The 17,440-nt window shown below is 45.6% G+C and overlaps 2 protein-coding genes across 2 annotated transcripts; both read right to left on the minus strand.

The window, feature by feature from the left end:
- Positions 1 to 233: 233 nt before the first annotated feature.
- sphk2 (sphingosine kinase 2) lies at positions 234 to 12,229 on the minus strand. The gene is made up of 8 exons (XM_023830109.2): positions 12,105 to 12,229; positions 11,888 to 11,993; positions 6,342 to 7,938; positions 5,698 to 5,847; positions 5,513 to 5,607; positions 5,233 to 5,348; positions 3,291 to 4,992; positions 234 to 2,453 (listed from the first exon to the last, which is right to left on the minus strand). Exons 3-8 carry the CDS (start codon positions 6,769 to 6,771, stop codon positions 2,391 to 2,393), a joined length of 2,556 nt encoding a protein of 851 aa, XP_023685877.1. The 5' UTR covers positions 6,772 to 7,938; positions 11,888 to 11,993; positions 12,105 to 12,229; the 3' UTR covers positions 234 to 2,390.
- A 1,412-nt stretch (positions 12,230 to 13,641) lies between these two features.
- Positions 13,642 to 16,979, minus strand: rpl18 (ribosomal protein L18). Its single transcript, XM_023830164.2, has 7 exons — positions 16,879 to 16,979; positions 16,005 to 16,091; positions 15,774 to 15,881; positions 15,102 to 15,200; positions 14,555 to 14,678; positions 13,926 to 13,995; positions 13,642 to 13,777 (listed from the first exon to the last, which is right to left on the minus strand). Exons 1-7 carry the CDS (start codon positions 16,879 to 16,881, stop codon positions 13,702 to 13,704), a joined length of 567 nt encoding a protein of 188 aa, XP_023685932.1. The 5' UTR covers positions 16,882 to 16,979; the 3' UTR covers positions 13,642 to 13,701.
- Between the last annotated feature and the right edge of the window lie 461 nt (positions 16,980 to 17,440).

Genomic DNA, 17,440 nt, shown 5'->3' on the forward strand with positions numbered 1-17,440 from the left:
GAGGCTCACAGAAAAAGGTGGCTTGGGGCAGAGCTGTTCACTGAAGAGAGAATGAAAGTAGTGACTGGTGTGAAGATTCATAACAGTGCTGGAACTTAGTAGGACACAGATCTATTTGCTCAACTGCAATCCTCAACTAGTTTTATGGTACGTGCAAGAAAAAAATAAAAACAATTTATTATATGAGCTCCTAAGAAAGACAGGCAAATTTAAGTAGCTGAAATCACAGAAGACACTTTTCAAGTTAAATTTATTATCAAGAAGAAAAGCTTCAAACTTATAGAACTATCAACTGTACATAACTGATTTATTTTTTATTACAAGCATCAGCTATAGACAAGACATCTCACTGCCATTATTTAGAGATAGTCACAATCCATTATTATTACTATTATTATTGTAATATCAAATTGTTCTAAGACACTGTCTTTGCTCATGGATGAAGTTGAAGCAGGTTTAAACTCTTCATGTATAACTAATACACTGGCCAATTGTAAACTGATTCAATGCCTACATTTGATGTCCTCACTGCCTTCAGAGACTGCAAAAAAAACTGAAACAATGATCCTACATGACCAGAAACGTATAGCCGAGCTCCCTCAGCAGTAAGAAAGCAACAGGCCATGATCCAACTTCATCTGAAGATGAGAACATCGAAGAGGAAACCAAGCCTGGTACTGAACTGGTCGGGGTGTGATTACAGGGCTTCATTTCTGGTCTTTCTTCCTCAGACTATACCGGCTCAATAAAATACAGGACACCTGCTTATTCCAGAACCGCCAGAACTATACAAATAGCAAAAGCATTTTTTGGGTGATCTTAAACCAACTTTCTTCTGAAATACAGAAACTCTGGGTTTTACAGCCCGAGCATCACATAATGTGTGACAGGATTCCAGCATCCATATTACAACAGGTTACATAGTAAGTCCTCGTCAGGTCAGTTCAGCACCATCCAAGGCTGTCCTTGGTAATAGCAGTAGTAACTAAACAAACCACAGCATGTGGACATACAGGGATGCAAGAGGCAAGGCAGAAGTCACACGGACACACCTGAAAGGGCTCTTTTGTGTAAATGAGTGCTTCTCAGTCCTGGTCCATCACACTCGGTCCAGCTGAAATCTTTCACAATTAGGTAAGACTGAGTGATTCATTCACTGCATCAAATGATAAAATTCTTTGAGGACTATTCGATCACAGTGCACCAAAGAACAAAACATAAAACGTATATGCAAACCGAATGCATATCTGTAACTTGTTAATTTGTGAAATAAATACAACTGAACAGCATATATTTAGTACATAATTAAACAATGAAAACTGCTTTATGTCTCTGAAGGGGCAAACATTACTTTTTCAGGAGCATAATTATTCCTAGCAATAAATTAGTTTGTAAAACAAAGCCTGTTTTGAAATGTCTCATTCAATCAACAGTCCAGCAAAACATGAAAACCAGAATATAATGAGTTGTGCGGACCAGCACTGTGAAACACTGGAACAGATCTATTGGAAATTCACTATTATTAATTATTATTACTATTACACTTTAGTCAGCAGGACAAAGACGTCTGAGGATAGGACACTTCATGAGTAGCCAAAAAGTGTTCTCCGAATTAAACACCAGAGGACACTGGATTTTGTCTGCTTGCTATAAGCTTTCACTGTAGGTATGACCTCCCCTTTAGTGAAACGGTACAGTTCAGGCTCCATTACTGCGGCACGGTAAACACCAGGATCGAAGACATTCAGCAATAAATTTATTGATGTGGGAATTCATGGGAAAATAAGCAAGCGTGAACTTTTCAAAACTGTACTTTCCTAAATGGCAAGGAAAACATGTATGTATTTTAGATTTTTTTTTTTAAGTGCCAGTAAATGACCTTTGTGAGCAGGATAGGCCAGTCAGAAAGGAATTTGTAGAATGTATCTGTCCATGAATCAGTGCTGTAATTCCCGGTGGGGGGAGGGGCTATGTGCACAGGAGGGTGTGGCTTTTGCTGTGGCTCACGGAAGGCAGCTTTCTCCGATAAGGCAGGGACACGTAACGCGATGACGCATGTGAATATACTGAAATGTATACACACTATAACAAACCGACACTCACACGCGCACATTTTTGTTCTTCATTCTTAGAGACGTCACACGTCCAGCCAGCCACATCAGGGAATTCATCCCAATTCAGCAGCAACACCACAAGTGCTACAGTGATCCCTTTAGCAAATGCACTTTAAAAGCCTCAAAAGTCCATAGCAGTCAACTATAAAGTGAATCAGAAATGATCCATTATTGCAATCCAGGCAATATCAACAATAATAATAACAAACAAACACACACACACACACACAAACTCCTCTCTCAAAGTGAAATGCTACAATTGAAGGAAGTCAGCATTCAGAGTCTGGTGATCTTCACTCCAGGGTCACCTACGATGAGTCTGGCCATGGAAGGATGGACCTGGGGTACAAACAGACGGGGTCATGTGTCAGACAGTATCTGCAAGCAGGTCCCTACATCACAGGATTACTGATCATTAACTCCTGCTGTAAAATCCGTGGCCAAACAGCCAATAAATAGTCAAGAATGATCAACACTTTAAAATCATTAGGGCCTTCCAGTCAATGTTTATCATGAGAAGTATATATAAATATCTCTGATAGACACGGGCTTTGTCCCATTTACCCCACCTAAGTGCCAGCACACAGAGATACTACACACTTTGGTGACATATGTTGCTGTGAATAAGAAACATGCTACAACTATGTTGTCATTTGTGTTAGCTGTGTTTGGGGTTGTCCTAGACTGTATCCTAGGTCATGTAGACATTCGTTATACTACTTTGCTTGCTACACTGATATGCCGACAGTCATCCTTGTGTTCGATGTAAACTTTACTCATCACTGATGCAGTGCATTGTGGTCTATATACTTTGACAAGTACCACATGGAAGCGGTCTTCGCCAAAGTGTGGATAAAGTACACTATGTGTGCTGTACTTGGCTTATTTGAGAGATGGGATATGAACGTGCCCATAAAGTGTGTACTTGGTGGAGTCCATCTGGTTTAATGAAGGTTTATGATTTATTAAATGAAAAGCACTATACACACATACAGTAGGGCAGTGTTTCTCAACCCAGTCCTCATGTTTTTGGTCCCTCCCTGCTCCCTGTCAGACAGTCCACATTTTTAGGCAGCTGGGACACCCAAGACCCGGATTGGGAAACACTGCAGTAGGGGGGGGATGTAAGAGGACACGTGTGATGCTGTGGTTCAGTGACAATCCTGCTGTTCCCACCTGTGCCTGCAGGGGTCCATATGGCACCAGCTCCCCATCAACGGTGAGGGTCCCACGGGGGGAGAGGGGCTGCAGCCGAAATGCCTTGGCAGAGACGTGACTCACGTAGGGGGACGTGAGGCTCAGGTGGGCACCCCTCTCCATGGCCAGGAAGAGGCGCAGCAGGGTGGCCCTGGAGATGCCGGCCCGCACGAAGGTCAGGTGGATGAGGCCATCGTCAAAGCGAGCCTGGGGGGCGGCCAGGAGGTCGGCCCCCAAGTGTGACTGGTAGATGGCCAGCACGAGGACGAAGTCGCCCTCCACCGTCACCCAGTCCCGTGTGGGTATTGGCTGGTCCAGTGGTGGGAGGAGGTCGTCTCTGGGGGGGGCATAAACCTCGCTGATGGCAGTGCGGGTCTTTACCGGGCCGGCTGGCTCGGCGACGTCGAACGTGAAGGAGGGTGATGGGGACCGGAGGGACGGGGAGGGAGACGCTGAGCCAGGGCTTCCAGGCCGGGGGGTGAGGTAGGTAGACGTGAGTGAGGGGGCAGCTGGTGGGGATGAGGGGGGTGTGGGCGGAGACATGGACAGGGACAGCTTTGGGGGCAGGGAGTTGGAGTTAGATTGGAGCAGAGAAAGCGGCCGCGGTCTGGAAGAGTTCTGGTTCTGATCCACGGATTTGGGCTTGTAGGAGCGGGTGATGTGGCGGAAGGGGGAGGAGATGGTGAGAGCACGCTCCCGCATTTCCAGTGTGTAGGGCTGCCGTGGGAAGGCGTACGTCCCATTCAGCTCCGCCTCCTCAGCACAGTAGCCGGAGTCGCACTCAAGCTGAGGACCTGGGGCCCTGGGGGGGCCGCAGATGGCGCTGACTATCTGACTGGACGGGGCCGAGTTCTTGCGCTGCTCCCTGCGCTCCTGGTAGCAGCTGTCGCACTCGTCCTTCCCGGTTCCTGCCCCATACTGCTCACTCGCTTCCACTGCTTCCAGGACGTCTTCCAAGCTGCCGTCCTTCCCGTCTGTGGCGCTCTCATCCTCCCTGTCGTCAGAATCGGGATCCTCCATTCCCACCTCTGTCCTGCCCTCTCCCTCAGGCGGGCTTCCTTCTTGCGCATCACCCCCCTCCCGCTCCCTCTCCGCCTCCCGTTCCCGCTCCCTGTCTTCCGCCAGGCTGCTAGCCCGGGTCACGCCACCGCCCCTGGCCCGCCCACGCCTCCTCTCGCGCCTCCTCTCCCGCTCCTTCTGCCTCTCCCGCTCACCCTCCTCATCGTCCCTCCGCAGACTCCGCTGCTCACTCAAACCCATGTCGGAGACGGTCCGGTGGATGGGGGTCCTACAGAAGCCCTCCAGGCCTTCAGTGATGCTCCGGGAGAGGGGCCGCTTCTGCGGGGGGGGCGTGGAGTCTGGCGAGGCCGTCACGGCCGTGGGAGGCAGGTAAGACAGGCGGCCCTTGTAAGACCTGAGGGAGGCCAAGCGTACAAGAGTGCCGAGGGTAAAGCGGGCGGAGCCCAGGCCGCGGTACCGCTCGCTCTCGATGTCCACGTCTGACACAAAGCCCCAGGCCACCGACAAAAAGGAGAAGAGACGTCTTTGGGTCGGCCGTCCGTTCTGATTGGAGGCCGGCCGACTGGTCGTCACAGAGACCAGGTCCATGGGCTTGACACATCCACGGCAGAGCAGGAAGCAGCAATTCAGGAGGAGGGGCTCCCGGAGGCACATGTCATAGCTGGTGAAGGCCAGAAACATAGCTGGTTAGGGCAGGAGCAGCCCTACGATTTGGCATGGGGGCTAAAGCTGGCCAGGGGGATGGGGAAAGGGGGGTGGAGCTACCAGTTGATGGGGGCTAAGCATGTCTGGAATGTTCTTACTGTGTTATTACAGAAATGCTGGAATAACATGTCTGTGCGAGACACATCACATGACAAAGTGAGAGGGTCACATGACAAAGTAAAGGTGAAGTAATCACCCTGCATGGTGGTTGATAGAGCCAGCGAGGGCGTTCCCAGAGCCACAGGGAAGGATTCCCACTGGAGTCTTTATCGCTTCTTCCCAGTCGGGCCGCTCCATCAGTCCATTTATTACCTGGGGGGGGGGGGTTAAAAAAAAAATGAGACAGGTTAAGCTGCTGGCTGGATATTCACTGCTGGCGTGCAGGGCCAGAAATGCCCCATAAAAAACCAGAACCTCCACAGAGATCAGAAATCATGTAAAGAGATCCGACTGAGAAGTGGGACGGACAGACGGACCTCGTGCAGCAGTCCATCGCCAGAGACGATGACAATCCCGTCCCACTCCGCCAAAGAGATCTCCCGAACCAACTCCTTAGCATGATTTTGACGTTCTGATGGGGGGGGGGGGGGGGAAATGTAAATGTAAAATATAAAACAATAAAAATGCACAATTTAAACTGTGTGGCTCGCTGTGAACCCACCTGTCTGAATGAGGTTATAACTGATGCTGGCTTCTCTGATCATAGGAAGGATGTGGCTCTGACACCATTGCATAGCCTGGCCCCGCCCACTGAAGGGGTTAACCAATAGCAGCAAGCGTCGGGGACGAGGCAGGAGGCCTTTGTTGAATTCTGTTGGAAAGGTGGGAGGAGGAGGACTTTCATTTATTAAACCAGGGGGGAAAAAAAAAAAAAAGTTGTGAGCATGAAGCTGAACGCAAGCCCTCTGGTGGACAAAGGAAAGCAGCACGCTTGGTCACACCACACAGTGGGCCAGAGCACCAAACACGCCGACCCAGGAAGACCCAAAACTCTGGAACTATAATGGGCTTTTACCCTAAAACACAAATAAGATGTTCAGCACCTGAATGAGGCCAACAAGCAGACCATTCATCCAGCAAATTAAAACAACCCTGATTGGACTGTGTGTGTGTGTGTGTGTGTGTGTGTGTGTGGGGGGGGGGGGGGGGATGGGGTTAAGAGGTGTACAGTTAACAGTGGACATATATGTACTGATATTATATACTGATATTAGATTTTCCCTGTATGTGGCTGCCCATGGGGCTTTGAGTCACCAGCAGGGGGTGCTGTGACTCTGTCCCAGCAAACACTACGGCGTTACTGACCTGTAGTGGCACAGACGGTCACGCCCCTGAGCAGACACTGCACGGCGGCGCACCAGCGTTCCGCATCAGGGCGGTTCTCCGCCAGGTAGGCCCTCACCTGCCGCCGCCGGGACACGCCCTTGCGGCGCCGGCCTGAGGGGTACCAGTAGAGCAGCAACAGGGGGGGCGCGGGGTGCCGGGGGCAGCTGCAGCCCAGCAGCTCGGCCAGGGGCAGCAGCAGGCGAGCCTCCTTGCCGGGCCGGGCCGACAGCCTCTGCACGTGCAGGTGGGAGTGCGTTAGCGTCAGGGCGTACTTGGCCCCGCCACCCCCCGGGCTGTTAGGGCAGCCATTCCCGTCACTGCTTCCACCCCCCGAGCGGCTCCAGCCGCTAAACTGGCCATGCAGTAGTGCCTCTGCGGGGTCGGGGGGCGCCACATCCGGCAAGGGCATCCTGAACGTCCGGTGGGAGGTGTCCTCAGTGGCCCGGCGTGCCCCGATTCTTGCTGCGCTCGCTTCCTGGCAAACGGACGGGCTGAAGTGGAGCCGACACTAGAGTTTCTGGTGGCCGGACACGCTCATCGGTGCCGAGGTACCCAGACCCGCTCGGGCCTGCGGCACATGGCTGGAGAGCGGAACACGACTGAGGCAGAGGGCATGCGCCTCACACACCTCAGCACCTTTGCGGGAAAACAGCAGCTAAATAATGCCACAAGTTCTTCATTTCAGTGCTCAGGCTTCACAACGTGCATTCAGAAGATTCACACTTCTGCTCAGCAGCACGACATCGCAGGTTTATACGCATGCAATCCACGACGTTCCGAGTCCGAATCCTAAAACAAAGGCTGTCCAACCCTACAGATGTTCTTCTGTTTTCTAAAGTGCTTCAAGTGCCTTTAAAATGGATTGCACAGGGTCTAAACATCCCAGTAGCTCTGAAAGGACTAAATTGCTACAGGTCACCAGCTCAGTCAGGATATCGGCTTCAAAGTTCCCTTCAACAGCTTCTGCATCCAGTTATTTTTCAGCATTACTTAAATACTGCAATGTCACACATACATCAACTCACGATTCACCGCAACTTAGGAAAACTCTCCAGCTGTAGTTAATATAGTGTTTATTTTTAGACAATATCGTAGTGCAGTGAAGTCAGCAACTAAATGTTCAGAGGTCGAATGGAGACAGTTTTAAACTATCATACTCACTGAAAGAATTAGTTTTTCCCTATGGCATTACACCACAAACAGAGACAATTCATATGGTAGTCTTGTCGGTAGGCAAAAAGACACTTATCCATGTTCTGCAAAAAGCTGAACACTTTGGCATTCCCAAAGTCCAAAACTTTGGGAATGCCAGAGAAGGTGAGGCTGGCAAAAAAAAAAAAAAACTAGGAATTTTCTGGAAATGAAATGGTCTCTGTGGTCAGGAAGGCTGGCGTTTACGATTTCCTTTTATCTGACAGGAAAATGCCACAAAATGCAGTATTAAGATTAGCTTGTTTTCTTTGCCTGATTCTGTCCTCTAAAAAAAGACTGGCTTAGTTTTTCTGAGTTAGAGTTATGTTGATCTTCATTAGGAAGCATCAGCTATACTGGTGTCCGTTCAAGGAGGCAAAATATCCTACGGAGAAAAAGAAAAATTATATTTATTAAATCAAAATTACACACCTCAAATCTGCAGTTCATACTAGGAAAAGGTAAAATGGCAATGAAAAAAAATGAAGTTCAGAAGACTTGAAGATCTGTGCATTCAGAAAAATTTTACAAAAATAAAAATGTCAAAAGCCCATCTTACAATTTTTTATTTTTTTTTTAAAAGCAATGAAAAAAAACAGAACAGGAATTTTTGAAAGAAATTAAAACTGAATGTAAACTGCTCAGAATATAGCAGAGTGGATCATACAGCAGATCACGCAGAAATGCAGACCTGGCACTTTTACAGGCCACACTGGTGTGCACGAGCGTCATCGTGAGCAAAGCCATATGGAGCAATTTGACAAAATTCCTGACACGTAGCTAACTGGTGCCATCACATGGAAACAGTGCCCATAACGTCCCACTCACGTCAAACGGACCCAGCCTCACTGAATCACTAACTGCAGCCAGACTTAACAGCTTAACTGACACTCCACAATGTAAAGACATTCTTTAATAACTATTAATTAATTTAATACCAGAATATTTGGTTAACCTCGTTTCATCAGCATGCTCCTTCATTTACTATAACTTTTTAATGTAATTTTCCTTCAAAGAAGTGTGTTTGCTCACAGTGATGAGAATGAAGTTAGTTGAGTGTTCAAGATGCCTGGATTGACTTTGCTATTTATAATACATTGAATTACTTTTATCTTCTATTTTAGAATGACTTGATATCGAGCTCCAAGCTGCTTCACAGTAGAGAGCACAGGGGTGACAACGGCCACAAACGCCGGCACTTTCAGCAAAAGGAAATTCCAGAAAGGCCTCCGCTCCATCAAGCGGATCTCCAGTGAACCCTCACCCACCAGCCCCATATCAAGGAGACTTTCTTTGAAGTGTTTCATGGATTTTTCAAATCACTCCAGCAAAAAATAGACACGTTAAAGGTCAACATTTTCCAAGTCCCAAAAACTCAGAGACATTGTGTCAGGCAGCCGGTAACTATTGTACTCCTTTGTTTCTCAAGTGCTGGACAGGGTCCACATTGAGTAATGCTTACTTAGTCACAGAAACATGACGACTGATTCATGGATAATTCCACAAATCTTACTTCACCCCCCCCCCCCCTCCAATTTACTGCTAAGTACAAAGAACCACAAATGATAAAATGGCACACATCTCTGAAAATGCCTTGTCTCCATAAACACAATCTCGATAATATATCTACAGAGCAGAGATTCTGAGAGTGAGACAGACATCAAGGTCTATGGACTCACTATCATGCACATGCAGGCTGTCAAGATATCGCCAACAAAGCACGTGAATATAATTATACTCAAAACCACCATAAAAAGTACAGTTGTTGTTTTCGCAACTCAACTTAAATTCTGGAATAGAATTAGAACAGGGGCGAAGGCATCCTGAGAAGAATATAATCTTGCATGAGTACCACATAACCAAGGTTGAAATTAAAACCATTGGGAGTGGGGGAAAAAAAAAATCAAGATTAAACACACAAACCAAAGCAAAAGCCATAGTTACCTTAACGAAAGTGATGAAAGAATGCACACACATCCTAAACATGGTTCATTTATACCATGTTCAGCATACAGCTAAGACCTGGAGCCCCCGCACACATTGCGATTAGACGCCCACACAGTCCTGGGTCTCTATAGCTCGTTTCATTCATACGCCCCCCCTAAATTACACTGGATTATGGGCAGCGTAGCTAGTGCACTCACTGAAGCAGCCTGTGCCGGATCCTCCGCAAATACTGCAGCCGCAGAGCATCCCTCACCCAGCCACTCTCCATGTGATCATCGTATGTACAAGCACATAAATGTGGTGACATGTCCAGTTATGAGTATTTTAATTAAGAGCTAAATACATCCTTACTAGCTCCGGACAGTCATATAAACCAATTCAGAAAAACAAATTAAATGGCAAGTGTTATAATAGATAAAATACTCGCTGACAGAAAGACAGTAGGTTCATTGAGCAGATTCACTTCCCCTGCTTAGAAAGGAACAGAAGGCAGTTATGTCTGCCTGCTCAGAAACAGCTCAGCCTTTGGTTGAGACGTCCCAGCCGTTTGTGCTGCACTGACCAACACGGTCAGGCATGTGACAGAGCACCGCCAGCCTCGCAGAGCGGTGCCCATAACACGGATAGCCCCAGGAGGCTCAAGGGGCTTCCAGGAACTTCGAAATCTCAGATATAGGAGCACAGCTTGTTCACTTAGAGCATCTACAGGTAGATGAGGGTGGCTCAGGTTTTGTCTCTAGAGACCCCCATCCAAAACCCTGCTGTACCCTAGTATGGAGCATAAATACAGAGAACCAAGGAAAAAAAAAAAAAACATCGTATGGCCATCAGTGGCTAAGTGGCCATAAATCTGAATGGTCCATGACTCAATATCCAGTCACTGCTGATCAACTGGTCCCGGGAGAAATCATGCACATTACCACGACAGCTGATTCAGCTCTGCACTCACTGGACTATAAGTGTGTCCCATCCACTCCACGACTCTCCTCAGCATACAAAGAACCAGGCTGCCTACTACACTGATACCCGGAAAACAGTCTAGTTACAAAACCCAATTAATCTGGATCAGCCCAACAAATTATTTAAGGAATCACGCTTGTAGGAGTAATTCAATCTTTGGTTGAAGTCCTGCGCAACAGAACACATGTGCTGGTGCCTGGAGCTCTCTTTCCCGTCGTTTTACAAACAAAAAAAAAAAAAAACATGTAGACGGGACGGGACTTACCACAAACACATTATTATTATTATTATTATTATTTAAAATAAAAAAAACACAGAAAATACGTAGTCTGTTGATCAACTCTATATGCGACACAACAATGGAAAAAAAAAAAATATATATATATATATATACACACACACACACACACATATACACATACACACACACACACACACACACATATATATAGGAGAACATATATATATTTATTTAAAGCAGTGTTGATTAAAATACGTCATTGATTTGTGAGAAACTTTATTCTAGGCTGACTATCGCTCGGTCCCAGGTTATTACACTCTATCCGTATTAATTACCGCTTTAAAAATGATACTATTGTCCGTCCGAAGTGAACTTTGCGGGGAATAAAATGACATGAAAAAAGATCTTATGTTACGCTACCTTGAAATGCAGCTCTTTGTTGTATAAAAATGCAGTCATAAAAACGTGTTGTTTACAGCTATCACATGTACTTTGAACAATGATCAATAGGCATGTTACAATTAAACGGCTGTGAAATGCCTCACTTAACTTGGTCTACCTACCTAGTCCACAAAACAAAAAACACCTAGAAAAAAACCCTGAACGAAATGACATTTAGATACTTCAACAAATTAAAACTATATTTTAGGGGACGATATTTAACTTCATTTTTATTATGCTTAACATGTTAATTGTTTGCAGACCGAGACCTCTATGTTGAAAACAAAAAGTCTAAAGAAATGGTCAGTCTTTATAAACTTCAGCAAAAAGCATTCGATCCCCCCCCCCAGTGATCTTTCTCAGATATCGGAATACTTAACTAGCATAAGCTTAGCACAGTTCTTCCATTAAATTGACAGAAAAAAACAACTTGAACCATAACATAAAAACTAAACGGACTTCAACAAAACGGAGCCAGAACAGAAACGTTTACCGGTCTAATAAGAGATCAGATTAACGTTTCCCCAGCAGCGTTATCTAGATTACCAGCTGGCTGCCTGTACCATGGAAACTCGGCTTTCTGCGCTTTAGCTAACGCCGGGCATCAAACGCTTTAGGATAAACAGCCAACTGGCTAACTGGTTAGCAATCGGACCGTGAAGAGCACTTCGTCTGTGCCGTTATGTTATGCCCTGCTGTGCTGTCGCTGTTAAAGGTGTCCCATTAGTGAACCATGGCAAATTACCTCATTCTCGCTTCCCAGGAGCGAAGTTACAAGCCGCCTCGTCGGAGACCCTCGCTTTACCCAGGAAGTGAGTCCCAATTGTGTGCGCGCTGGGGGCGGGAGGTGCCTGAGAGTTTGACCGACAGTTAACAAAACCAATAGGAGCGAAGAACAAGATATCACGAGCCGCCCACCACCAATACGCGAGCCAGTAAAAATAAAGTTGTTTTTTTCTTACACTTAACTAGCCGATGCTGAGGAAACCAGTTAAATGCCCGGTCGGCGTCCTCCGCCCTTCGAGCGACCGCCTGCCCCATTTCATGTCCGCCGACGAAATGCTTTTCTTCTGCGGTCCAACTTGTCCTTGTTTTGGTCCTCTCGCGAGAAATAACTCCGGGAGCCAAGTGCGCAGACACAGGCCGCATGTTGGGGAGCATGCAGCGAGGGGGGTGCTGTTCACAGCAACGAATTGTATTTGCGTGAAAGTGGAAAGGTGCATTTAAATACGAAGCTGCTGTCTGAAACATCCTTCCATACATGGACGTAGTATTGCTGTATTAGTTTCTTGTAAAGTGTCGGTTTCTTCCCCAAATTGCATGTCGTGGTGTTTCGACTGCAATGTCCGGTTTGATTCATACCTAATTACCTGGCAAGGTTAATTTTCTACATTCGCCCCAATAATTTTTTTTCATTTATTGTATGATTTTGAACCCTATTATGCAGATGACAATCACAACAGCATTTGTGTGGAAAGCTGCATCAGCAAAATATCCATAGGACAAAATAGAAGTGTAAAATAGAGAGCCGTAAGGCTGATTTTAAAAAAGTCATTAAAACAGAATCCAGTTTAGCGTTGGCCACAATCATGCAGGTCTATTTCAAACAATATTTTAAACGTAAGTTTCTCAAATAAATCTCAAACTTTAGTGAAGAGAATCAGTTTTCCTTCCTTGAGCCAATATCTTGGCTTGGATTGCTAACTTCCACCTGAAAGTCTGCCCGAAAAAGTACTCTGTGCCACAACACAACTCTAGTATCACAGAAGCCTGGGCTTCCTCTCGAGTACTACCTGGGATGTGATTCTCCATTTGTGTCCAACATAGCTTTCGTGGAAATCCCATTCTTCCTTCCTCCCAATGTTTTTAACCCAGTGGACCAGGATATGATTAATAAGTGTTGAAAGAAAAAAAACTTAGAAAACCACAGCAAGTCAGTGCCAATGATTTCCAGGTATTCCCCAGAATGCATCATCCCAACTCTTCCAGAACACTCTACATACTGGGGCTGTACTCTACTATAAAAATATCTTTTGATTTAGCTGGACTACCTGCCGTAAATGTACAACCCCTGCACTGGCATAGAGGGCTAGGCATAGGCAGAGCCCAATGCTCCCTCCAGAACTTCCACGCAATCAAGAGTGGCGTGTGCAGCACTGCATGGATATTTGAATGACCGAGCACCCCAGGGGACAGCCAAGGCCAAATTACAGTCCAGTCCTTTACTACTTAGTGGATGTGTCAGTATATATCACTTTATGAACATAACCTCATGGGAAAATCTCATCCTGCTTTAAAACTGCATTTCTGTAAGCTTTCAATTTTAACTTCAGATACAGTGGAAGAAGCTGCTACATAAATACACAAGGACATTCTGAGCTGCCCACCACTGATATGTGAAGCAGTGCAAATAAAGTTACACGTAACAAAGTTACTAAAAACGTCTTATTTGCATATATGATGCAAAATACTCTTCATGGACATAATGGTCAGACAGCAGGGTTTTTGTCATATTTATTCGCTACAGACTCCAAGCCCAAGAGTTCAGCAGAAATGGTTCTAGTTCTTGTATGCGCGGCTGGCTCTGCGGCCACGAGCGCGCTCAAACTTCCGGCCCTTGGAGCGGACGTATGGCCTGCGGACGGCAGCAGAGTGTTAACAAAATGCAAGCAGAACACCACCAATATTAAGTCAAACTCGTATCACAATATTCTGACATGCAGTGACATGAAGCAGTGTGAGACAACGTGACAGTCGGGGAAAACGACAAACAGGACACTCACTTGGTGTTGCTGTGGGGTGTTCCAGGTGCCTTCCCGAAATGCCTGTACACCTCCCTGCTCTTCCGTGGTCCTGGAACAGGCATACATTTTCATTAGGCAAAACATGCTAACTGCATGGCATCATTAGACTTACAAGTAGATGACAAGCAGGACGGCGTACCTAAAGCCTTTAAAGCTGACACAAATACCACCCACCACTTTATGAAAAACAGACACGGCTATCAAATTGCAAATAAATTTTTCAAAGTTCTTCCACAAATACAATTCTTCCAACACAGCTGTGCTGATAGTCATGTCATCTCAGGAGAGCAACAGAGCCAATTAAAAACAGTGACAAAGTGAAAAAACAACTGGCTAACTTTACTGCCGGTTGGCCAGGCATAGGTTCAAGCGGCAGCAGAGGCTGGGACATGCAGAAAATCCAATGAGCCAATATAGTAAGAACATCCCAATGCTTCCACTTATAAAGGTCAAAGTTAGTGTCCAGTAGGGCAGCTTAGCCAGAGTTTTCCAAACTAAGAGAGTACCCCCTCCAGTCCTACATCAGAGCTCACCAAACAATAACGGTACTTCATCACATCCAGTCATCCACAAATGCCAGTGAACGGTACCGGTATCCAAAGCCTCACCTGAAAGCAGCACGGTGCCCTGTCCTTTAGGAGCAGACAGGGCTAGCTGGTCAAAGGTCATGACCTGTCCCCCAGACTTCATGATCCTACGGCGAGCCCTATCTGTCACTCTCAAGGCACACACCTGAGAGCAAGGGAGACGGGGGAGGGGCATTAGAACTGGGGTATGATGTTTCACCACATCAGTAGTCAGTATGTCTTATGCTAGTCTTCATAAAAAAAAAAATGCAATATGCACTGTACAATTCATGCGATTATTACTGTTTTAACAACATAAATTTGAGATGGGACTATGGATTCTGTATATTAGGCCCGTCATGAATTATATACCATGGAGACCTTGAGACAACCCAGAAAATCAATCAGGCACATCAGTAAATTAACACAAAAATCCACTGGAATTTAGTGATCAAATTGCTGATGGAGTCATCTGCATAACAGGTTGACTAATTGTTGCAGTTCACTGTTGCAAAAGAGATTAAGCCCATCTCTCACTCACACACAAACACACATGCTGGGGAAATCTGAAAATAACACCACACTGTACCTTGAGTTTGGGGATATCCTGGATTCTGACATCATCAGTTATTGTTCCCACGACAACAGCGGTTTTGTTATCACGGCCTGGTAGCTTCATCTTACGAATCTAAGAAAGATATAGAAGGGTAAAGGATGGAAAGAATGCAATGAAATCCCAAACCGCACCTACAGTACAAGTCAAAAGTGTGGACAGCTACTGAAAATCATGTTTTTCAACACGATAATGACCCTAAGCACACATTCAGGTTATGTAGTATGTTCTGTAACCAAAGATAGAGACTCGGTGCCACGACAGATGACCTGGCCCCCACCATCCCCCCACGAAAGAGGTAGCCAACTTGTGCCCTGAACTTGTGGAAACTGCTTCAGGCCTGTTGGAGAAGCATTCCAGGTGGCTACATCTGGAAGCTGGTTGAAAGATTGCCAAGAGTCTGCAATCCTGCTATCGAACAAAAAGGGGACTATTCTGAAGTGTCTACAATTTCAGAAAATCAAGATGCTGAACACTTCTCTTATTTGTTGCAATATTTGACATCATTGCCCAGAGGCCTTTTATGATAAGATGAATGGTATAGCTAAAATAGACAGATCCTTTAAACACAGGTGCATGCAGACTTTTAAAATTGCTACACATCATGTTATAAGCTAAGGAGAATTTCCACATCAGGGTCATACGTACCAGGCGGGACAGGGAGAGCGGCGGTCGGTTGGTCTTGCTCATGAAGAGCCTCTTCAGGACAACCTTGTTGAAAGGGGCAGTGGAGCGACGAGCCAGAAACCTGTACAGCTGCAGGGTGAAGGCGGCACACAGTCCGGTGTTATTTTCTATTCATTCCCATTTTCCTCTAAATGCAGACACTTAAAAATATCATGACACCACCAAATTGGGTCGCCCCCTGGACGTTCTCACCTTAACCAGGAGCCTCAGGTAGATATCCTGGCTCTTGGGCTCCTTCCTGTGAACCTTGCGGTCCTTATTGTGCCTGATATCAACTCCCTGAAAGACAGTGAGTGTTAAAACTCGCAAACAAAATTAACTTACGGGTCTAAGATTTCAAAACATAAAATCCTTAAGCATTAGACATATTTATGTTTTATATTATCACCACTTACATCTTATTTACTCACAATGACAGTGACAATATATAAGACAACAGTACTTCCACAACAAGAACCATAACGAGGAAGCGTTAGCACAACTTAGAGGCAAGTACATTACGGAAGGATAGATGTTAGCTGTCTGCCAGTGATCGTATTACTGTAAAATAGCTGTCCATGGAAAAAAACTTAAGTCACACGAATTAAATAAATCGCGCTAAAATGGTCTTGGCCAATATTTAGTTACCCAGAGCGACTAAATCTTGCATACAAGTACAACAACAAGGCTAACATAAGGCCATGCGTAAAACAACCGGCCTTAATATTTCAGCTGAAATGGCAGCCACATATAACCAGAGGCAGGCAACCAACCGACACTCAACCCAAAGAATTTGCTGGTGTAACTGTAAACGGGTTTTATAAGAAATACCCAGAACTCACATTAATTTGTATTTCATCTGACGCTACGTTTACAGAGCGGTACGAGCGAAACCCCACATTCTGTTAGCAGCCTTCTGAAGTTTTTGCAGTTTATCTCATCATACATGCAGATAATACGAATGTATTTTTTAACATAAAACTCTACAAAGCCTCAACTTGGGCACGTGGGGAGAATATTTCACAGTTAAAGACCGATGGATGTGGATTTTCAATAGACTATTGCGTGAACAAAGCTAGGCACCTACCATCTTGGACACGACGAAAAGGGAAAAGGAGCGAATGTGTTCTCGCGATAAGCGAAAGAAGTGTGACTTGGACGCTGCCTTGTGTCATGTGACTCCAGTGTTCTTTCTGATTGGGTGATCCTGGATGCACCATATTTATTGTGGGCAAAACCGAAAGCCGGAGTGTGTGCTGTTCAAGAAAGAGTCGAGAGGGTATGGCTGCAGTTCGTGCTCTCTCTACGGGATGAACGTGCTGCTTCTGATAATGCCGAAGCTTTGGTCAATCAATTGATTTGTTTTGAAATTGACTAATTATAGACTTCTTCCAGAATAGCGGGGATGGTTTGTATTATTATTAGTATTGTCATCATAAAAATAACTATGTTTACGCGCTGGATTACAAGCGGGTTAAATCTATTTAAAAAAAATATGATAATAGCATCGTGCAACAGGAGGCATGTCGCAAATATAAGGCTGGCGATTTATATTTCAACTTAGATAGTTACATTATGCATAAAATATTCCTGAACTTCACCTACAACACTTATGAGAAACCAACAGCATCATACCAATAGGCTTGTAG

The sequence above is a fragment of the Paramormyrops kingsleyae genome, chromosome 9 (assembly GCF_048594095.1).
Source record: "Paramormyrops kingsleyae isolate MSU_618 chromosome 9, PKINGS_0.4, whole genome shotgun sequence".
Lineage (NCBI taxonomy): Eukaryota > Metazoa > Chordata > Actinopteri > Osteoglossiformes > Mormyridae > Paramormyrops > Paramormyrops kingsleyae.